At 47.4% G+C, this 23,618-nt stretch overlaps 1 protein-coding gene across 1 annotated transcript in view; it reads left to right on the top strand.

The window, feature by feature from the left end:
- Csmd2 (CUB and Sushi multiple domains 2) overlaps window positions 1-21,012 on the top strand; it is a 633,859-nt gene extending 612,847 nt beyond the window's left edge. Inside the window, exons 63-73 of the mRNA XM_029561678.1 lie at window positions 1,426-1,599; window positions 1,896-1,969; window positions 4,726-4,837; window positions 5,393-5,572; window positions 9,139-9,201; window positions 11,514-11,675; window positions 14,543-14,655; window positions 16,014-16,101; window positions 17,396-17,534; window positions 17,714-17,929; window positions 18,737-21,012. Of these exons, the coding sequence (XP_029417538.1) occupies window positions 1,426-1,599; window positions 1,896-1,969; window positions 4,726-4,837; window positions 5,393-5,572; window positions 9,139-9,201; window positions 11,514-11,675; window positions 14,543-14,655; window positions 16,014-16,101; window positions 17,396-17,534; window positions 17,714-17,873 (1,265 nt within the window). The 3' untranslated portion in view covers window positions 17,874-17,929; window positions 18,737-21,012. The remainder of the gene's footprint in view (window positions 1-1,425; window positions 1,600-1,895; window positions 1,970-4,725; window positions 4,838-5,392; window positions 5,573-9,138; window positions 9,202-11,513; window positions 11,676-14,542; window positions 14,656-16,013; window positions 16,102-17,395; window positions 17,535-17,713; window positions 17,930-18,736) is intronic.
- Window positions 21,013-23,618: the final 2,606 nt, after the last annotated feature.

The raw sequence follows: 23,618 nt of genomic DNA, 5'->3' as shown, positions 1-23,618 counted from the left end.
CCTTTGTAGTCTGCCCTTCCAGTGACCTCTTCCTCCTATGACAACTTCTGATCTATTCAGCTCTTTACTGACACCATTTTAAAAAACTATTTTATTTATTATTTTTTATTGTTTATGTGTATGAGTGTATTGCCTGCATGTATAGAAGTGCACGCATGTCATGAAACACCCTTGGGGGTCAGAGGAAAGCACTGTATCCCTTGGAACTGGAGTTATGGATGGTTGTTAGCCGGTGTGTGGGTGCTGAGAATTGAACTCAGATCCTCTGCAAGAGCAGCTGGTACTCTTAACCATTGAGCCATCCCTCCAGTCCCTTGACTGACTTCTTGATCAGCTTATACTACCTGCTTCCAGGACATGGGCTACAGGTCCAGCTTCTGTTTTGTTTTGCCTATGATTATAAATCTCAGGACTCCACGTACACATGCACGGTCAAACATTCACACACATGCACCATGGCATAATGTGATGTTTGTAGTGATGTCATAGGGCACCTGGGCTTTGGTAGTGAATTTAATGATCCTCCCTGATATTCACATGAGCTGAGTGAAATGGACACACCCATTCTCTACCCTCCAGTGAACTTGTAAACCCTTTGAAGATAATAAGCCCAAGCCTAGAAAATTCTCCTAAGAAAACAATGGAAATGTAGAAGAAAAGCCATGTGTAAATTTATTCTATAAATTGATAAAATGATAAATGGTAAAAATGTGATCATAATACAACCACCCATTGAACAACTGAGTAACCAGAATGTGATGATAATGTCATAAAAGTAGGTTAACAAGGGCTGGGGATGTGGCTCAGTTGGTAGAGTGCTTGCCTAGGATGCACAGAGCCCTGAGTTCAATCCCCAGCACTCATAACCAGGAATAGAGGCTTACACCTGTAATCTCGGCACTGGGGAGGTGGAGGCAGGAGGATCAGGAGTTCAAGGTCATCCTCAGCTACATAGATAGTTCAGAGTCAGCCTGGGCTAGAGACCTTGTCATAAGAAAAATATTAGTGATCAAAAATGATTCAAAATCATGTGGGCCTTGACTCTGCAGCCAGACACTCGAAGGAAGGCTAGAAGTTCACAGGCATTAAATTGGGAGACCAGTGGGAATCAGTCCCAGAGCCTCGCCCATGCTAAGCACAAGCTCTACTGATGAGCTACATTCCCAGTCCATCTCAACATTCAAACTTCCTGGAATGTTACTCCATGAACTGAGAGTTAATAAGCTCCCTGAGTGTGGGAAGGAGAGAAGGTCATGGCTGAGGCAGTTGTTCTGAAGCAGGCAGAAACACTAAGTAGGCCTAGTCCAGTTTCCAAAGTTTCCAAAGTGGAATCCTGAGGAAAAGAACAAAGACCCAGGCAGGGGAGGCAGGGAGACCGGGTTCCAGAAAGCACCTTAGACCCACCCTTTCCTCTTGTCTTCTCAGCTGTATTCTGTGGAGATCCCGGGGTCCCACCCCGAGGGAAGAGAGAGGACCGGGGCTTCTCCTACAGGTCATCCGTGTCCTACTCCTGTCATCCCCCTCTGGTGCTGGTGGGCTCCCCGAGGAGGTTTTGCCAGTCGGATGGGACGTGGAGCGGCACACAGCCAAGCTGCATAGGTGAGAGAGGGCCTGGGCCCGTGGCTTGGCTGGTGGGCAAGCATGTCTGGAGGTTGGGCGATGATGGGTCTGCCTTAGGGACCTTCTCTGAGCTTCTTAGAGAGGGATACAGGAGAGCCAGCGCTCATGTGTTGGACAATGCAGCAGTCAGACACGGTCTCTGAGGCGGATAAAGAGCTCAGAAGGTGGGGTGTGGAGGCAACTCCGGTTTCTTGCCTAGGCTCCCAATGTGGGAGGTGGTGGACAGCGGAACTGCCAGTGACCATGTGGTCTGCTTCTTTGTTTTGGTCATCCAGACCCCACGCTGACCACGTGTGCGGACCCCGGCATGCCGCAGTTTGGGATACAGAACAACTCCCAGGGCTACCAGGTAATGAGGTCAGCCAAGATCGGCCTTCCTGTGTCCTGCCCCTTCCTGTCACTGTCAGCATCAGAGGCCCTGGGGACAGCACAAGGGGAGGACAAGATCTTGGAAAGTGGAGGAAGGCACGGATGTCTATCAGCCAGGCTGCTGTGGAAGGTGCCATGAATTCTTCACAGCAACCCCAGAGTTGGAGCAGGGTGTTTGTGGAAATATCAAAATAAGTGAGACAGATGGCCTGTCATCAGGACACCTACACCATAGCCACAGACATGGGGCTCATCCAGGGCAGTGGGAGCCAGCAAGGGCCAGGTGTGAGGCATTCACTAGAGGGCTTCCCATCAGGACATAGGCCCTGGATGTGAATCTCTGAATGAGCTTTGGGTGACACTGAACAGAGCAAGGGAGGCAGGGACATCAAGGTATGCTCAGGTCAGGACTCTTAGCTGGGACTGAAGATGGGTATTGGACTAACCTGGAAATGACAGGCTGAGGGCTGGTCAACTGGTGCACTTTACTCTTAGTCTGATGTCTCTCAGAAAATATGAGCTGTTCCAGATACTAAGAGTGCAGTGAGATCGGGCAGGCTGGGCCTGCTCCATAGACCTTGTGACAATAACCAAGCAAACAAGATCGATTGCTTCTGAAAGCACCGAGCACCAGAGTGTGATGTGGAGGGACTATTTCAGGAAGGTTAGTTAGGGAAGAGCCCTCCTAAGGGTGTCATTTGAACTGTGGGCTTCATGACAAGAAAGCTAGCTCCATGCAGGCCAGGGTCACATTTCTGAACACTGAGATGGGGAAGAGCTGATCAGGGCAGAGCCAGGGAAGCCATGGAAATATAGCACAGTGGGAGAAAAAAGGAAGACCGAGCGCTAGACTAGGTCTAAACACGCCCTTACACTAGTTGTTAAGGATATATCTATACATACACTCTGTGGCTCCAGAGTTCCACTCCTAGAAACATACCCCAGATACACTCTTGCACCTGTCACCAAGAAACAAGAAGAAATGTGGTGTACTCACAGAAATGGATTAGTATACAGCAATGAACATGAATTAACCCCAGCCCCACATGACATGGATGAGTCATAGGAACATGCTATTGAATAATAAAGATGCTACAAAGATTAAAACAGTAAAAACATTCAACTATTTAGAAATATGTATGCATATATGTGACAGAATTAGTTTTGTAAGGAAAGGAAATTAAAATCACAGCATTGAAGATAGCAGTTACCACTGGGAGAAAGTTGAGGCGCAGAGTGGCACCGGTGCCTGCTGGGTTCCAACCCTTGCATTGTGTGGTGCCTCTGTTTAGAGCACCTCGTACCTGTGTCCCCTCTGGTTCTTTTGTATGCCCTGGGTGCACCTCATAAGTTTTGCAAGGGCAAAGGCATGGGCATCCTACAGGGCCTAAAGCCAGTGTGCCTGTCCTGGATTATATGCTGTGTCACTGAAAGCGACTGGATCTGATCCACTATCTCAAATGTCACTCAGGCTACTGAATCAAAGAAAGATAACAGATTTTAAAAAGGAAAAAAAAAAAAAGAAAGCGGGCTGGAGAGATGGCTCTGCGTTTAAGAACACTGGGTTCTTGCAGAAGACCCGGGTTCGAATCCCAGCACCCACATGGCAGCTAACAACTCCCAGGGGATCCGGCTTGACCTCTGCAGGCATTGCATGACATGGGTGCACTTACCTACATGCAGGCAATACACACATACACATAAAATAAAAATAATAATTTTTTTAAACGAGCAAGAGAGAGAGAGGTACCAGGGAAAGAGGCCACTGTTTAATGACTGTGAAGAGAATTGTGGGAGAGTGGAGACAGTGGAGGAGGAGAGAGGTGGAGCCTTCAGATAGATACACTGTGGCACTATCACCCTGCCCTTCCCTAGAACTAAGAGGGCCAGTGACAGTCTAGATTGAGGAGGTGACAGGATCAGACCTGGCTTGAGGATTTTGATTTGTAGCATTAGATGGATAAAGGTGCTATTGCTGAAGACCCCCAGATTTGAGGAAAACCAAGAGGCGAACAGGATGGGACGGAGAAACAAGGGAAATGAAAAACTTCAAGTTGCATTTGAATCTGAGCTCCTAGGTATACACACACGTGAGCATTGGACTGGAAGGTGCTACAGCCTGAGTTGCATCATGGGAAAACTGACCTGGCCTGTTAAGTCAAATGGCAGGGGAGGGGGCCAGGCAGCTGCATGGAGTCAGACAGTCAGGGACCCTTGGAAGGGGGATGCAGGGGACACAACCGAACAGAGGGAGAAACAGAATCATGGCTGCAGCTCTGTCCAGCAGATGTTTGCAAAGCCACATCCGTAAAGAAGGTAAGTTCGCCAATCCTCGGCTTAGTTCTGTAGAAGAAACACACACAAAGGATCGTTTCACTTTGCCCAGTTCTTCACCTTTTATTCAGTGCTTTCAACTCCATCACACTTGAGTGTCACATAGTCCAATGCGGGACCAGCACAGCATTCTTCCCTCTGTTTATGCTCAGAGAGACTGTGGTTTAGTATTCTGTTTGGTGAGGAATTGGGTCTTCCAATTCTGTGTACCTTGACAGTGTGACACGTCCTATAAAGGCGCCCATCTGACCCCAAAGGACCAGTAAGACTCAGCCACGCAGAGAAGATTCATGTTGTCGGCAGAGGCAACAGCTTGGGTAGGAGTAAGTGACTGGGTGACCAGCAGTGTATGAAACACTGCAGGATGGAAGGTGACATGGGGCCCTTCTGTCTTTGCTGCAGGTTGGAAGCACAGTGCTTTTCCGTTGTCAGAAAGGTTACCTGCTTCAGGGCTCCACCACCAGGACCTGCCTCCCCAATCTGACCTGGAGTGGAACCCCACCCGACTGTGTCCGTGAGTGCTACCCACGCCCAGCCCTTCACCCAGATCCCCCGGCCAGGCTGCCATGTGGGACATGCTCCAATGCTGTGAGTGACAGGGGCCCACAGCTTCCCATTGGGACCCATACTGACCTTCTTGTAGTGCCCGCCTCTTGGGGTCTCAGGGAAGATGCTTCCACACCGAAGCCTTTCTGGAACTGGAAGTTCATCCCTAAATCTTAGCAAAGAATAACCAGTCCCAAGACAACAAGAACTAATAAACACGAGAAAGGCAGGGGTCAGAGGAGATGGTGGCTGTTGATTAGTCTGTTTTCTCACAAAGTGTTGCAGGCTGAGTGAGGTTCCCTGGGACTGACCAAGCTAGTAGCACACAGTCCCCATCATGATGGAACGTGCCTAGAGACCTTGAGTGAGGGCTGGAGGGGTGGGGGGGTGGAGAATGGGATACAGGGCATGAACAGGCTAAGGAAAGGAAGGGGATGCTCTACATAGGAATGGGAGGATGAAAGAGAGGCCCCTCCAAAGCCCCAGACTGCTCAGGTCTAAGAGTGTCTCTGCTCTCTCCCAGCCCACCACTGTAAGCAGCCAGAGACACCCACACACGCCAACGTGGGGGCACTGGACCTGCCGTCCATGGGCTATACACTCATCTACTCCTGTCAAGAAGGTTTCTCCCTCAAGGGTGGCTCCGAGCACCGCACTTGCAAAGCTGATGGCAGCTGGACCGGCAAACCACCTGTCTGCCTGGGTGAGTGAGATCACTTCAGGGTGAAAGCTGGGGAGGGGAGGTTTGCCAGCGGGGAGGCAGCCAGGTGCTAGAAAAGAGGGAGGGAGAGATAAAGGTTCAGGAGCTGGGCCCTGCCTCGGATTGAGGTGCTGGGGCTCCAGGAGACCACGTCAGAGCAGCCCACATGGGCCTACATCGAGCCCCCACCTGCCTTCACCTTAAGGAAGACCACATCAGGTGCACTCCACCCAGCCCTTCTCCCACCAGGCTGGAAGAACACACGAGGCCTGTTCTAACCATGATAAAGCAGTTTCCACCCAGATGTCCCAGGGTTCCCTCCCTCTGCTTTTCTTCATTTTTAACTGCTACATAAAAATTGTACATGTTTATGGAGTCCTGTGTGATATTCCCATATGTATATACACTGCATAATGTTCAAATCCAGGTGCATACATGTCTCCTCAACACTTGTCATCACGCCCTCCTTCCTTATCCGCTCCTCGAACCACTCCCCTTATCACTGTCCCATATGCCTGTCCTGGGCATGGGTGACTTCTTGGGACACCAACTCTACCTAGAGGAGGTCACAGTAGGACAAGACATGTTACCATTTTATAGGCATGATCTGTGTCCCAGAGTATCCAAGTCTGTCCCTCAACAAAAACTTTGGACCAGGGACACCTGGTTGCAAACGGGAATAAAAGACAGGAAAATAAATAAATTAAATAAATAAATAAATAAACAAACAAACAAATAAAGCATGAAAGGGAAATTAGTCCTTCCAGTCCTCCTCTGCCAACTGGCTTCCTTCCCATGTTAATCTTGACATAGCTTCCTGCCATCTCCTGCCACAGTTAGTACTTTAGAACACGCATACTTTAAAAAAGAACCCCATGTCACACCTCCATATGGGTAAAACACATAGCAATTATAAATGTTATAGAAGAGATGCTGATCACCCTGACCTGATCATTGTAAAGTCCTGTGCGATGTCCCCCATGTTCAGTGGTGACATCCAGGCTTTTTTTTCTTTTTCCATTTTCCACGTGTCTGTGTGTGACACTTGCTCTTTACACATGTGTGGAGGCACGGGTGTGGGGGTGTGTGTGCACATGAGGCCCAGAGTTGATGTCGGGAATCACCCTCAATCGCTCTTCCACCTTACTCACTGAGGCAGGGTCTCTCTCTTGAACTCAGAGCTTGTCATTATGGCTCTTCTTGCTCACCAGCTGGGGATCCCCTATCTCTGCCTTTCAAGTCTGGAGTTCCAGACAAACCACCACTACTACGGGCATTTACATGCATCTCTGGAATCCACACTCTGGGCCTCATACTTTCCATAGCAGTCACTTTAACTATGGCATCATCTCCTGAACCTGTTGGCTCCTTTAAGTGCATTTATTATCTATTTATGGCAAAATGTACATAATATAAACTTTTAAGTGTGAAGTTCAGTGGTCTTAGAAATAGTCACAACATCACACAACCATCACACTATCCATTTCTAGAATTGTTTCGTCATTTTAAACAGAAACTCTGTGCCTATTAAATAATTTCCCATTTCTCCTTTTCCTTAGCCCATGATAACCCTTTACGCATTCTGTGTAGTTACATATCCTGAATACATGTTAGTGGAATTATGCAGTGTTTGTCCTGTTATGTCTGGATTATTTCACTTGACATAATGCTTTCAAGATTCACCCATGTTTTAGCAGGTCTCAGAATTTCATCCATTTCTGCATGCCTGAGTAATATTCCATTGCATGCAAAACCACATTTTGTTTATCTCTTCAATCTGTAATAGACATCTGGATGGGTTTTTTTTTGAGGGGGGAATTTAAGACAGAATCTCTCTGTAGCCCCAGCTAGCCTAGAACTCACTATGTAGACAAGGCTGGCTTCAGTCTCACAGAGATCCACCTACCTCTGCCTCCCAAGTGCTAGAATTAAAGGCGTGTGTCACCACACCCGGCTGAGCCAGGTTTTTTTAGTTATTGTGAATAATGTTTCTGTGGACATATGTATTCGTTACTTTTCTGTTGCTGAGGTGGAATATCCTGAGAAAAGCAAGTTAGGGAAGAAAGGGTTTGTTTTTGCTCGCAGTGGCAGAGGGACAGAGTCCATCATGGCGGGAGGCACGGCAGCAGGAGGAGAGGAAAGCAAAAAGGTCACATTTCATTCATACACAGGAAGTAGAGTAAGAACAGGAAGTGGGGGCAGGCTATAAAACCTCAAAGCCGTCCCCCAGTGTCACATTTCCTACAGCAAGGCTGTACCTCCTAATAGTTACATAACCTCCCCAAACAGCGACACTAACTGGGACCAAGTGTTCAGATACATGAGCCTATCATTTCCCGTTCAAACCACTACAATAAGTATATGTATGTTTTTCTGTGGATATAAGCTTTCAATTCTCTTGAGTATGTAACTAGCAGAATGGTTACCTTGTGTGTAACCTGTTAGGAACTGCCAAGCTATTTTCCAAAGTGCTTATGCAATTTTACATCCCACAAGAGATGCACCATAGGTCCACTTCCTCTCCTTGCCAACACTTATTACTATTCATCTATTTTAGTACATCCTTCCTAAGCAAATGTAAAGTGGTATCTTGTGGTTGATACATGTGTACCATACAACATAATGTTTTGTATGTGTATGTATTGTGGAATGGCTAAGCCAAGCTTATTTGCTTCTTGTAGTTATTGTTTTTATGGTAAGAATGCTAAAAACCTACTCAGCAATTTTCAAGTATATAATGCCTTCTTAAGCACTGTCTTACTAAGGATGTGCCCTTTAGCTAACATTCCCCCAGTTCCGTCCCCCATCTTCCCCAGCCCCTGTCCTCCTGGCCCCCATCCTCCCTGGCCCCTCCCCTCACCCCAGCCCTTTCTACTCTGATTCTGTGAGTTTGACTTTTGTAATTACACATGTCAGTGAGTTCATGTGGGGTTTTCTGTGCCTGATTTATCTCATGTAACACAATATTCTCATCTTGTTGCGATAAGATTTTGTTCTTTTCAAAGGCTGAATAGTATTCCTGTGTGCATGTACGTGTATGTGTGTGTGTGTGTGTGTGTGTGTGTGTGTGTGTGTGTGTGTGTAGTAGTAGTAGTAAGTATGTGTTCACACAAGTAGGTTGATCTCATGCCTTGGCCACTGCGGTTAATGCTGCTGTGGTGGACACATAAGTGAGATGTATCTTCAGCTTATTGATTTCTGCTCCTGTGGGTAGGTTCCAAGTAGTGGGATTGCTGGGTTATGTGGTAATTCTACTTTTAGTTTTTCTTGACTATTTCAAGATTATGGTAGCTCTTAATATCCTGTTAATGCAATAACAAAGAGTAACGAGCATCTATATCCAAATGCCTTGATAGCACTCCAAACCCTGACTATGTAGTTTCCTCCCTGCCTTTTCCTTTTTGTACTATTCTGAGATGGTCTACAGCATCACTATCACCTCCTGGTCTGAAAAGATGAGTCCAAATCAAGATCTCAGAGAGCCTGAATCAGACAGCTGACTGTTATCTCTCCCACAGTGTGTGGACCAAGGACTGACCGTGTTTCCTTCCATTCTCTTTCCCTAGCAGAGGTCCGGCCCAGCGGGAGACCCATCAACACTGCCCGAGACCCTCCAATCACGCAAGCCTCGGGTAGGTAGGGTCCGGATCACTATTGCCTCCGTCACATAGCCAAAAACAGGCACACGAGTCCCTGGGTGTCCAGTGGGAAGAAACAGGAACTCTCCATAGACACCAACAGATTCCTTACCCACTCCCAGGCCAGGCAGCCTTCAGGAAGACATGAACCTTAAAGAGAAGCTTCATGCTGACAAAAATCCCAGGGCCTCCCAGAAGTCCCAGTTACTGCAGCTCCTGTTGATACAGCATTGGCCAGTGTATGGTCACAGACTCAGGGACCCAGGTCCTGCCCAGGAAGCTTCCTGGAAATTGAGACCTCTTCAAGACAGGTACTATATCTTTGAGAGTGTCACATCCAGAACTGGCCACAGCACCACAGGTGTAGCCTGAGCATTGCAAAATTATTATAGACTACGATATCCTGTTTGGGACCTTCTACTTGTATTTACCACATGTGTTAGTTTTCCCTTGCTGTAACAAATACTAGAGCTAATCAACTTGTGAAGAGACAAGGTTTATTTTGGCTCTCAGCTCTAGGGGTCAGTCCATGATTGGTTCCCCTTGTGGATTTAACAGACTGGGAGCTCCTGGTAGAGGAAGCCATGTTTACCTCATGGCTGTGTGTAAGAGAAACAGGAAGGCTCCCATAATTCCCTTCAACATTATGCCCCATTGATCTAAAACCTCCCCCAACCCAGCCCCAACTCCTAAAGTTCCTGCCACTTCCCAAGAATGCCAGGCTGGGAACAAAGCCTCTAACACGTGGGTCGCCAGGGGAACATTCCAGGTCCAAACTGTAGGGCACATTAGCATGTGTATGTATTATGGTGTCATAAACTCAACTGAGAGGCCATTTTGGTCACTGACCAGCTGAGTGTATAGACAGATGAACTTTACCTCTTAAGCTCCTTAAGGTACAGTAAGGTACAGTCTACCTTTAGGTGCAACAAGGATGGAAAGTCTTGTCTCAGAGAGTTATTACAAAGACGCATAAAAGCTTTGGTAGTCGGCCTTCACTAGGGGCTTTTATGCACTCGACATTGTGTAACACCATGCAGTGCTGGATCATTTAAGCCCTACGGTAACCCTGATGAAGGAAGTGGGGTGGTCCCAACTTGCAGAACTGCAGCTGTGGCCTGTGCAGGTGAGGAAGCTGGGTTCTTGCACTGACAGCAGATGGGCCTGTTCCTATAGGATCAAGCTCCTGTTGTTCCTACATGGAACCAGTTTCTCTCTCTCTCTCTCTCTCCTGTCTCTGTCTCTGTCTCTCTCTCTCTCTCTCTCTCTCTCTCTCTCTCTCTCTCTCTCTCCTGTATCTCATACTGGACTCAAATTTGCTATGAGCTATACCTGAGAATGACCTTGAATTTCTGATCCTCTGATCCTCCTGCCTCTACCTTCTGAGTGCTGGGATTACAGGTGTATGCCACCACCGCCTGCTTTATGTGTGCTGAGGATGGAACCCAGGGCTTTGCACATGCTATGCAAGCACTCTGCCAGTTGAGCTACATTAGCTCTCTTTTATTTTTAACATTGTACTTTTAATTGACAAATCCGTGCCTGTATTTGTGGTGTACAATGTGGTCTACATGTACATGTTGTAGTATAATTATGAAGCTAATTAACATACTATTACCTCACCTAGAATATTTAAAATACATTCTTTTAGAAAATATGCAATATATTATTATTAACCACAGTCATGACACTGGGCAATATGTCACTAAAAATAGTCCTGCTCAGCTGAAACTTTGTACCTTTGAACCTCATCCCCCGACCAACTCTCCCCACTTTCTTCTGAGAGTTTGACTTTTTAGCTTGTTCTTGTAAGTGATGCTACGCAGTAGTCTTTCTGTCCATGACTTATTTCACTTGGCACAATATCCTCCAAGTTCATCCATTTTCTCACAAATGAAAGGACTTCCTTTTCTCTGATACCAGTTATTGAACCTAGACCTCATGCATGTTGGTCAAGTGCTCTACCACTGAACCCCATTCCCTTGAGGGAAGGATTTCCTTTTTTAAAGGGTGAACAGTATTTCATTATGTGTCATGTTTTCTTTATCCATTCACCCACTGATAGGGACTTTGGATATTCCCATAATTTGACTGCTCTAGATAGCACCACAGTGACATGGTAGACAATACAGATGTCTCCTCAATGTACCTTTTTCCGTTCCCTCCACCCACCCACTCTGAGACACAAGAGGATCACACAGTCACACTTTCCCATCGTCCCCAAACCTTAGACACTTGGGAAAGAAATGTCCATGTTTGAGCTATCCCAGCAACACAGAGTCTCACACGTTTCTCAATCCCTCTAGTTCCAGGGGATGTTTTCGCCAAGAACTCCCTGTGGAAAGGGGCCTATGAGTACCAGGGGAAGAAGCAGCCAGCCATGCTCAGAGTGACGGGCTTCCAGGTTGCCAACAGCAAGGTCAATGCCACCATGATCGACCACAGTGGGGTGGAGCTGCACCTGGCTGGTAAGGAGGCAGCCATGTCCCTGAAAGGAGGGTAGGTGGCAGGGGTGACAGGTACACACCTCAGCAAGGATGAGTCTACCATCACTGCATCATCAGGTCACGTTTGGCTCAGACTGGCCTCAGACAGGGAAGAGAAGTGTCTGTTCATCTTTACTGTGGACTAATGACAAACATAGAGATTATGAAGATCGCTCACAACAAGAAGACAGATACATCCCCGAAGGGCATGTGCAGTCAGTAAACAAAAGAAAAAATGTTTGTCAGAAATAGAAAAGCAAGCCCAAAACGTCATTCTCAATCTACTCCAGCAATTCAGAGCTTCAAGTGGAAAACCTTAGTACCTGTCTGGTTCAGTAGTGACGGGGCATAAAATAGTCCAGTTTAGGAAACAGTTGGGCAGTTCCTACAAAGATCCTTGAAAATTATTGAATTCATTAATTATGCCTCGAATAATTTTTATCTTAAGAAGTTGAAATGGAGAAACTTAAAAATTTATAAAGAATGGGCAATGTTTTATTTTTTAGATTTATTTTATTTTTAAATTATGTGTGTGTGTGTGTGTGTGTATGTGCACATGAGTGTAGGTGCCCTCAGAGTCCACAGGAGGACATCAAATGCCCTGAAGCTGGAGTTATAGGCAGTTGTGAACTGTCTGATAATAAATGCTGGGAACTGAACTCGGGTCCTCTGAAAAAGCAGTGTGACTCTTAACTGCTAAGCCATCTCACCAGCCCCAGTATTCACTTGAAAGTAATTAATATTCATATTACAAAAAGCTAGAAACAGAAATTTTCCTAAATATAAATATAAGTGTTTTCATTATTATATATATATATATTAGATAAAATATGCCAATCTTGGAGTGAATGTACCCATTGTAACACACAAAATATGATGCCACCTTTTTTTAATTTTATGTGTATGAGTGTATTGCCTATATACATGTAAGTGTACCCATATGGTGCAGTGCCCCTGGAAAAGAAGGGGTCGGATCCCCTGGAACTGGAGTTACGAATGGTTGTTAGCCACCATATGGGTGCGGGGAATCAAACCCAGGTCTTCTGTGAGAGCAGTCAGTGCTCTTAACCACTGAATCATCTCTCCAGCCTCAATTTCAACTTTTAAAGGAAAAAATGGCATTCATAAGAAATAAAAAGTATTTACACTAAAGTGTTTGCAGTAGTTTTTTTTTTTTTTACATTTATTTTGTGTTTATGACTGTTTCATCTGCATGGGTTTTTTTTTTTTTTGAGACAGGCTCTTTCTGTAGCCCCATCTGTCCTGGAACTCACTATGTATACCAGGCTAGCCTTGAACTCACAGAGATCCGCCTGCCTCTGCCTCCCAAGTGTGCCACCATGCTCAGCACATCTCCACCTTTTAAAGTTTTCTCAGGTTTCAATTTTTGTGGATGGATGGATGGATGGATGGATGGATGGATGGATGGATGGATGGATGGATGGATGGATGGATGGATGGATGGATGGATGGATGGATGGATGGATGGATGGATGGATGGATGGATGGATGGATGGATGGATGGATGGATGGATGGATGGATGGATGGATGGATGGATGGATGGATGGATGGATGGATGGATGGATGGATGGATGGATGGATGGATGGATGGATGGATGGATAGGTGGGTGGGTGGATGGATGGATGGATGGATGGATGGATGGATGGGTGGATGGATGGATGAATTAGCATACACAGCCCACATGAAGTAGTGCCCACTCACACACACAGCCACATAGTCACATTCACTCATTTGCTCTAACACATAGACACAAGCATGCATGCTCTCATGTCTTCCTACACCTATGGACTTGTAAATATACCCAGAATTCATGGTCAGATCAAAATACACAAAACCATATTCTATTTTTATTTTTTATATTTTGGTCTTTTTGAGACAGGGTCTTCCTGTAGCCCCAGCTGACCTGGAACTCGATATGTAGACCAGGCTGGCCTCGAACTCACAGAGATCCACCTGCCTCTGCCTCCCGAGTGCTGGGATTAAAGGCATGCACCACCACGCCCAGCTTCTATTTTAATTTTTTAATTACATTTATATATCTGTGGGGCAGGGGCACATGCCACATCTGTATGTGAAGGTCAGAGGACCTCTTCTACCCAGTGAGTGAATTCAAGTCAAAGGGTTTGCCAGCAAGCACCTTTTCCTGCTTGAACCATCTCACCTGCCCCACAAAATCATATTTTTAGTCATATGTGTAAAAACAGGATCACAATCTCTATTAGAATGTGTCTGTATGTTTCTGTGTATAACCACATTCAGTCACACATGCTTATGCTCACTCTGGGCCTATATGCCTACAGATGTGCGGGGACCATGTCCATCAATGTCCACATGTAACTTCCACACAGGCCTAATACCCACAGAACCCATGGATTTGGGTTTTGAAATTTTTCACAGGTTATTCTAGTTTGCTTTCTGTTACTATGATAAAACCAAGTTGGGGAGGAAAGGGTTTATTTGGTTTACAGATTACAGTCAGTTTTCAAGGGACGTCAAGGCCAGGACTCAAGGTCTGGAGGCAGGAACTGAAGCAGAGACCATGGAGGAACACTGCTTACTGACTTGCTGCCCCTGGCTTGCTCAGTTAACTTTCTTAGACAGCTCAGGCCCACCAGCCCAGGGGATGGCACCACCCACAGTGAGCTGGGCCTTCCCACTTCAGCTATCAATTAAGAAAATGCCTCACAGACATGGCCACAGGCCATTCTGGTCTGGGAAATTCTTCAGTTGAGGCTCCATTTTCCCAGGTGACTCTAGTCTGTGTCACATTGACAAAAACCAGCAAGCACACAGATATTTCAAATATAACCCATTTTCTTTCACTAGGAAATTACAAGAAAGAAGATTTCCATCTCCTGCTCCAGGTCTACCAAATTACAGGGCCTGTGGAGATCTTCGTGAACAAGTTCAAAGACGATCAGTGGGCTTTAGATGGCCATGTAAGTCTAGCAAATTGGTCTTTGTGGAGCCTCCTGCCCCATCCCTGTTCCCAGATCACTGGCAAGGAAAGGAAAGACAGACTATGGGAGGCCTGGGATCACATGGAAACTTGGAGATTCTTGAAGTCAGGACTAGGAGCCAGGGAGTCCTGGTCAGCTAATTAAGTGAACAAAAGAAGAATAAAAGAGGCCTAAAAGACGCAGTCTAGAGGGCGACCATGTCTGAGAGGGATGAGTGAGCTTGGCTGTCAGAACAGGAAGCAAGGATCAGGGCTCAGGAGTGTGAGAATGATCTGAAGCAGCTGTGGACTGGGAGGATGACTCCTTGGAACACAGACTTGCATTTGAAGATGTGAACTGTGGGTGATTTAGCACAGCTTGGACAGAGAGGAGAGACAGGAATTTCTTACGTGCTCTTGTGAGAGAGACATTACACTCTAGGGCAGTCATGAGATGGAAACCACTCCCTAGTGCTGGAGCTGAGCTTGGTGTCACCTGTCCCATCTTTGGCATCGTTGACTTTGATCCCTGGAGGGAAGGAGGCTAGAAAAAGATCAAGGGGTCACAGTGGACTGAAGTAGCAGAACTGAGGCCAGGTCCGGCCAATGGAGCACCACGGCAAAGAGATTTTGCTCTGTAAACCCACTGAGAGAACCAAGTGGCTTCTCCAGGGCCTGGTACTAAGTTTTCTGCTGTGCCCAAAGCTATCTGTGGATCCCTTGTGTATCCAAGTACTAGTCAGCGGGAGAGTCACCAGATGTGAGAAGGCAAGGTCGAAGACAGGAGTGAGTTTTCATCACAGTAATAAGGTCTCCCATGTGTCTAAGGCCTACTAATTGATCCTCTGAGTGCTTCATCATCTCAGTCCTCACAGTAACCCAGTGGCATAGATGCCATTCTACAAATGAGAACGGAGACACAAAGTGATCTGACTAGTAGAAACTAAATGGTCTGACAAGAATCGTGGCTCTTACAGCCCCAGCACTTGGGAGATGGAGGCAGGAGGAACAGGAGTTCAAGGCCATCCTTGGCTACATAGCAAGTTTGAGACCAGCCTAGGCTACTGAAACCTTACCTCAAAAATGCAGAAAAACATTTTTTTTTATTTCCCACCTCATATCAAGTAGGTTACCCTTTCCCATCAACGAGCACACACAGGTCAGCTGTGCTCTAACCTAACCTGGCATGGTATGACAGCAGGAGTTCCAGATTGTTCTAGCATGCTAGGTATTTACCATTCTATCTGTTCTAGCATGCTAGGTATTTACCATTCTCTCTCTCTCTCTCTCTCTCTCTCTCTCTCTCTCTCTCTCTCTCTCCTCTCTCTCCCTTCTCCACACCCCCCTCCACCATCACAGGTCTCCTCGGAGTCTTCTGGAGGTACCTTCGTCTACCAAGGCTCCGTCAAGGGCCAAGGCTTTGGGCAGTTTGGCTTTCAAAGACTTGGTAACTAGGACATGTTCTTTATAAGTGTATGCTCAGAGATGGGAGAGATCTGTGTTCTTTACCAGAAGACTGGTGAAGTTGTCCATCTGAAACAGGATTTTTTGACTCTCCTGCATCCAAACTGCCTCTAAGATTCAGACAAAAGCTATGGCATATCTCTCCAGAAACAAGTCTGACAATCAGGCCCTGAGCTGCCTTACTGGCCATTGGGTGCTGCAGGCATCACTGCTTGGAGGACCAGGAACCCCCTGAAGCACCCTTACATGGACCATCAGGGCTTCCCTTCCCTATGATGTCATTTCTTCTTAACATAGTCCTGGAAGGCTGTGATGGTTCCAGAATCACAGATGAGAAACCCCATGCATTAAGGAGCCTTCCCTCCTTTGTCCTTTCCCAGCATGCTTGGTGGCATTCAAACCAAACATTCTCACTTCAGAAATGCCCTGACTCAGAGACTCCAGTTGCCCAGCCTCAGGCTAATATGGGATGGAATCATGGGAGACAGGGAGGGAGCTGTAGATGCTGGAGACCCAGCTCTGTGGCCCAGACACCATGACTTCCAGTCCCGGGGGGGCCCTGCCTTCCAGGCAATCCATGACGTCTTCCTTAGCTCTCACCTCCAAAAAGCTCTAGTAAACAGAAATCTACCTGGGGCTCCCCCTCCGCCCTACTCCTTCCCACAATCCTCTAGGCATTGCCCTCAAGGGATCCTTGCCCCAGTCCTTTCTAAGACAGTCCCCCAGGCCCTCAGCCATATACTGGGAAGACCCCAGCAAATTGGGCTCCAGTTTGGATTCCACAACCGACTCCCTGTCCCTGAGGAAGACCTGTCACCCTCTTGAACCCTAGACCCTCAGTGATGTAACCCTTCATAGGGAGTCACTGGAGAGAGCAGTGACCCTTCAAACATCTCACTCCCCTCCCCTCACTCAGGATAATTCAGCCTCATCAAGTTATATTACGACTTAATCTGTTTTTTTAAAAAAAAGGTTCATCTAATAATATGGCCAAGAAAAGTGTAGAAACTTCAAAGGCCCTCATCCTTTAAAGGTCTTGTTCAGAGCCGGCTTCACGTTGGTCTGCCAGCTGCCTTCCCTGGGACTCAGCAAGTGCTCTGCAAACAATCTGACCAGCACAGGCAGAATCCGGGTGGGGGGAGCTATCTGAGCACGTGAGGCGGGCTTCTGGGGTCGGGACACAGGGGTGGTGTGCAGCGAGACTCTAGAGGGGCTGACAGGGACCGTGGCCTCAGGAGTGCCTAGGACTTGAGTGTTGCGCTTTGGCATTTTTGCAGACCTGAGGCTGTTGGAGTCAGACCCGGAGTCCATCGGCCGCCATTTTGCTTCCAACAGCAGCTCAGTGGCTGCCGCCATCCTGGTGCCTTTCATCGCCCTCATCATCGCGGGCTTCGTGCTCTATCTCTATAAGCACAGGTATGGTGGAAACACAGGCCAGGGAGGGTAACAGGTACCCTGGCCAACTCTACCCCAACCCCCCATCCTTGGCCCAGAGGACTGTAACCTTCTAAAGAGGAGAAAGAGCCCCAGTCCTCTCTTACTTTGGGCCTCTGTGTCTCTGTCTGTAAGTCAAGATCACTGTCTGTTATTCCCAGGAGAAGACCCAAAGTTCCATTCAATGGCTATGCCGGCCACGAGAACACAAACGTTCGGGCCACATTTGAAAACCCCATGTATGACCGTAACATCCAGCCCACAGACATCATGAGCAACGAGGCGGAGTTCACAGTCAGCACAGTGTGTACTGCGGTATAGCCCCCAGGCCTGGCTGCCACTGCTGCTGCCACCGAGAGCCCCGCCGCCAGCAGCCGGTGAGATGGGGGAACTGGAGGGTGGGAGACAGACTGGTTGCAGAACACAGGGGCACACGCCACAGTCATGAAGGGCAGGCTGCACACTGAGCCGGCCACCAGGCTGGGCCAATGCAGTCCCCACTGTGCCTCTATTAGGACCCTCATGGCACATGAGAGCATTGGAAACAGGTACCTAAACATCAATGAACACAAAGACCACACAGCTAAGGAGTGGGCCAGGATCCAGTCCCCAGCGGGAAAATCAGCCCATAAGGGAAAAAGATTACAGATAGAAAAATCAATGATCAAGGTTTGGGGAGACGGCCCAAGGGATAAAGCTCTTGCCGAGCAAGCTGAGGACTGGAGTTCAGATCCTCGGCACCCACATAAAAGCTGGGAGCCCTGCCTGTAAACCCCAGCACTTGGGAGGTGCAGCTGGAAGATTCCATGCCAAGCTGGCTAGCCAGACTAGCTGAGTAGGTGAACTCTGGGTTCAGTGAGAGACCCTGCCTCCGTGAATAAGATGGAACATGATCAGGGAAGATGCTTAACGCCACCTTCTGGCCTCCACATGCACACACACATATACCCACACACATGTGAGCATGCATACACAGACTAAAGAAGCACATGGGTGCCCGACCTGCTCCCACCCCCAGTGTAAGAAGATTAAAAGTCAAAGGTAAGATGCAGCTGACTAATGTTCTTTTATTATGCCTCCCTCGTCCTTCTTGGCCTCCCCTCTTTGTCTTGTCCCCATCTGATCCCACCCTACCCCACCCCTCCTCTCTTCTGCCAACCCTGCTGTACTCTCCTGGTTCCCAGCTCCGTGGGGGGGGCAGGCAGGAGCTCCCCTGAGCACAGCGCCCAGTGCCCATCTTCGTCTGTCTCTCCGCCTGCGTCTGCCACGGCTGGGACTCAGGCCCTCGCCTGCCCTGCCACCATCTGTGCCCGCCACCCTGGAGAGGACTCTACTATGCCCTGGCTTGGGACAGTCAAGGAAGAGAGGCTGCAGATGGAGTAAAGTGGTTTATGGATTTAAAATGGCAAAGCTGTTCATTGCGTCCTAAGGAAGAAACCACAGAGGCTTAGAAAAGGGAAGCGTGTTGCGAAAGATGTCCCAGGCCCTGGTCTCCACAAACACAGAAGGAACGATGAGGAAGGCACCGTGCCCTCTCACATCAACATGTCCCCATCCATGTGTGAGGACACACGTAAACACATTCATAGGATGCATCCCAGCTGTCTGCAGGGGATCAATAGAAGTCAGCAGCCTTATGTAGAGAGCAGGGGGGATGTCTTCAGAATTAGTTTGGTAATCAGTTTCTTTGATTTCATTTTTCAACTGTGGTTGTACTGAGTTCTGAGCCCAGCCGATTAAAAGTGCCCTGGGCAGCTTTGGAAAGAAAGGGTAAGCCAGTGGGGGATAGAGCAGGAATGTGGCCCAGGAGCCCAGAGTCACGTCTGCCTGTCAGCTGGCCAAGAGAGGAGAAAACACCTCTGTGGTCCAGACAGCATGCACTGGAGAGGAGGGGAGCAAGCCAATCCCGACTCCCAGAAGGTGGCAGCTAGTGCTTACTGCTTTCTTCTCTGTGCCTGACACTTGACATGCGTTGTTTCTAGTCCTTAAAACAGCACCAAAGCAGGACTTGCTATTTCCACTTTATGCATGAGGACACAGAGGTCAGGGAAGACGGAGACATGTACCACAGAGACAGTAGAACGAGGATGCAAACACAAATCTCTCTGACCCCAAATCTATTGCACCTGCTGTCAGAAACCCACATCCAGAAGGGGCACCAAAGGCAGGAAGGTGGGGAATCTCAACAGGAGTATGCCCATGTCTGATCTGGGCTCTGCTCCCTGTGCCTGGGAAGTGCCAGGGCAGGGACCCAGCACCCCAGCCTCCTGAATTGGTGCTCAGCCCTTGGCTCTCAGCAGCCCCTGAATCACAGTCGACAAAGGACTTGGCGTCTCCCCAATGAAAAGAACTGAGTGGACATCACCATCTCTCCAGCTCCTCGCAAGTGGCTTGGCTTCATTTAGACAATTTAGGTGTTTGGGTCATTAATGAATTCCATGAGTATGGTCAGGAAGCTCATGCGTTTAGGAGTCAACATGTATCATTTAGACCTTGTTCTTTGTCCTCCAGAAGGTCCCCATGAGCATACACTCCTGCTTCCATGTGAATGCTGGCCTCAGATGTCTGTAGGGCATATTGAAGTACTAATCATGGAGGGGTAGAGCCATCTGGTTCTCAAACCAGTCTTGGGTTGGAACAGTTAGAAGATCTGACTGACGCTAAGGTGGGCTGAAGTGAGGGGTGACAATTGCCAGCAGGTGCAGCGGAAACTATCAAGGGCGGGAGCCCACTTCTGCTCACACACCCTCTGGGACGCAGCATCCCCAGGCCAGGTGGGAAAGGACCAATCCAGACAAATGCAATCACACTAATTCCTTTCTGTCCCTGGACAACAACACAGGAGGCTGTGCTGCTCTTTCCCCTCTTACAGACCACCCAGTGGATTCCTCCAGTCCTCCTACTTCCCACACCTGTGTGTTCTTGGGAAGTCCCAGGAGACATCAAGGAGCACAGGCTGGTGGGCACCCAGCGCTCGCCGCCCCTCCCACCTCAGGCACTTTCTCTCCACCTCCAGAGGCTCGGAAGGGGATAAAGGCAGATCAGGCCCTGAGCCCGCCGTTCATACCCTATATCCACCACCTCCATCCCATGAGGAAAAAAAAAAAGTAAAACAAAAACAAAAAAAATCTTTTGTACAGAGATATATTTTTATTATACAAAGTTTGTACAGTACCAAAAACAGAAAAAAAAAAGGTGTACATTTTTTTTCATTATTGTAGGTAAACGGTAGTGGAAGCCTTTTTTGTAAATGTAATAAAATGTATAAATACGGTTTTCAGAAAATATCAAGTGCTGTAAATATGTAGTCTACACCCCTCCTTGGCTTGTCTGCAGTATATGCATTTAATTTATCGGTCTCTGTATATGAGGCTCCCCTGGGGTTCTGCATTATGGTACTTTCCGGAATTTGAAAGCAATTTTAAATTTTTTGAATTCAAATAAAATATAAATTTTTGCATTGGTTTTCTCACATTTTTATGACCATGTTCATGGCTAGGGGTAGGTGTTTTGCAGTAAACAGGAGGAAAGACATGTTCCCCTTTGGAGGTGGAGTTGGGCTACAACTGTGGTGGGTAGGATCCAAGGATTCCAGTCCAAAATGTGCAAGCACATAGTAGAAAAGGTCCAACCGCGGGAGGATCTTCCAGGCAAGACAGTCCCTAAGGGACAGCGAGGACAGCCAGGAAGCCTGGCAAGAACTTGGATGCATATGAAGTTTTTATTTTGTGTGGAAGACGTGCCCAGGTCTTCCACAGCTTCCTGCCTCCCATCATGCTTCACTTCTACACTGTCCCTTGTTACCCCGGTCTGGGTGGGGTGTTTCCAGGTCCTTCGCCAGTCATCAAAAGAGCGGAAAACAAGGACTTGCGCAGATTTGCAAAGGCAGGATAACTTTATTTGCATCAAAGAGATAGTGTAGGTTAGAAAGGAATACACTGTCAAGATTGACAGGGAGCCACATGAATGAGAGTATTCGAGGGCCACGATTAATGGTTCAGGACTTCCTTTTATGGGGTTCAAGAGAAGAAATGAGTTACTAAGGGGCATGGTTTCAGTAGTTCTTTATTTTGATTGATTAGGTTATGCATTCATTTTTCCGATTGTGGGTGTCCTTCCTATAATGCATCTGATTTTAATTATGCATAGGCATAATTAAGATGGTAAATAGGGGATTCTCCCTAAAAGGTTGCTAGAATGCACAATCTTGCTCATGCACCCAATGGCTCAGGCTAGATCAGCCTGGGTACTCGTTATACCCAGATACATTAGGAATACTACACTTGAATCGAAGATGTCTAAAGCTGATTGTTACCAGAGGTGGTGAATTCATACTATTGTTTCAGAGATGGGGGTACGTGTACCCTGATGTATATGGGGAGTGAAGAGGGCTCTGAGGTTACTAGGTTCATTGCATAGAGAGGGGTGCATGTGCATAGTACGTGCAGGTAAAAGAACTAGGTTTCCAAGTGTGTTGTTAGAGGGGGGGTGTCCATAATGCAGTATCAAATGGAAATCCCAAGCTAAACTATCTCCCATGTTTACCTGCTTCCTACTTGGCCTCCAACATCCCATCCCACATCAATAACCCAATCTAGACTAACTCTTCAAGTTTCAGTGAAGGCATCATCATCTGGGATAAGATCTGGCATTTATCTCCTGGCCACAGAGAACCAGCTGGGTGGGCCTATCACTCCCATTGGACCCTGGGTAGCTTGGCAGGGTTCACAGCTGTGGTAGTGTGAATGAGAAATATACCCCACAAGCTCAGGTATTAGAATCCTTGGTCAGTTGCCTCATGGAGGACGCACATCACTGGGGGAAGGCTTTGAAGGTTCACAGTCTGGTCCCACAGTTAGCCCATTCTGTTCTGGTTTGCCATTGAAGATGTGAGCTCTCAGCTTCCTGCTCCAGCCACTATGCCTGCCCACTGCCACACCTCCCTGCCATGATGGACTCTTATCCCACTGGAACTGTAAGCCCAAATAAACTCTTCCTTCTATAAGTTATTTTGATCATGGTGTTTTATCACAGCAACAGAAAAGCAACTAATACCGCGGACAAGAACTGTACAAGCCCCCATTGCACATTGCATTAGGAGTTGAAGATCAGAGAAGATTCAGATAGAAATTCACCCCAGCACACAGACACTTTATCGGGAAAACAGCAAATAATTTCTCAACACCCAAAGACATCAAGACTGGACAAAATTTCATAAGCCTAAGGGCATAGAAAGAGGCAGACCAAGCCACAGTGCCAGAAAACCAAGGCACAGCATGCCCACAGCTTCCCGCACTGGGGAAGACGGCGCCTGTTATGATTTGAATACAAAATGTTCCCCATAGGCTCATGTGTTTGAACACTTGGTCCTCAGCTGGTGATGCTGTTTTAGAAGGTTGTAGAATCTTTACGAGGTGGAACCTTGCTGGAGGAAGTGAGTCACTGGGGCAGACTTTCAGGATTAATAGAAGTTCCTGTCTGATTTCTGACTTCAAGCACAACGGAACCAGCCACCTTCCCTTAAGTTGCTTCTTAGCAAGTATTTGGTCATAACAGGAAAAGTAACTAATAGAGTGCCCTGAACTAGGAAAGCAAGCAATCAAAGCTACGCACCCCTCCCTCCACTAAAATCTCCACTTACTACTGGTCTAGGTCTACACATTTATTTTATCATGGGCAGAACAGGGCCTCCACATATCTTTATAACAACATGCGCTCCATCCCAGAACCCAAGTAAAAAAGCCAAATGTGATCCTGGGTATCAGTAATCCCAACACTCCTACAGCAAACTTGGGGTACAGAGGTGTATGTCTGTCATTCCGGCACTCCTGCAGTGAGATGGGGGCAGACACAGGAGAATCAGATGAAAGTTCCTGGGCCAGCGAGCTGGGAGTATGAAGTATGGCAGAAACAAGATCCTGACTCGTCAAGGTGGAAGGAGAACTGACTCCTGAAGGTTGTCTCTGACTTCCACACGTGCTGTGGCACACGCACACACACACACACACACACACACACAGAGTAATAATTTTTTTTTAAAGAATAAGGTAAATTGGGGCTGGAGAG

Source organism: Nannospalax galili, unplaced genomic scaffold (genome assembly GCF_000622305.1).
Source record: "Nannospalax galili isolate Female #2095 unplaced genomic scaffold, S.galili_v1.0 scaffold473, whole genome shotgun sequence".
Lineage (NCBI taxonomy): Eukaryota > Metazoa > Chordata > Mammalia > Rodentia > Spalacidae > Nannospalax > Nannospalax galili.
Note: the sequence above shows the minus strand (reverse complement) of the source record. Positions and strands in the feature narration are given on the sequence as shown.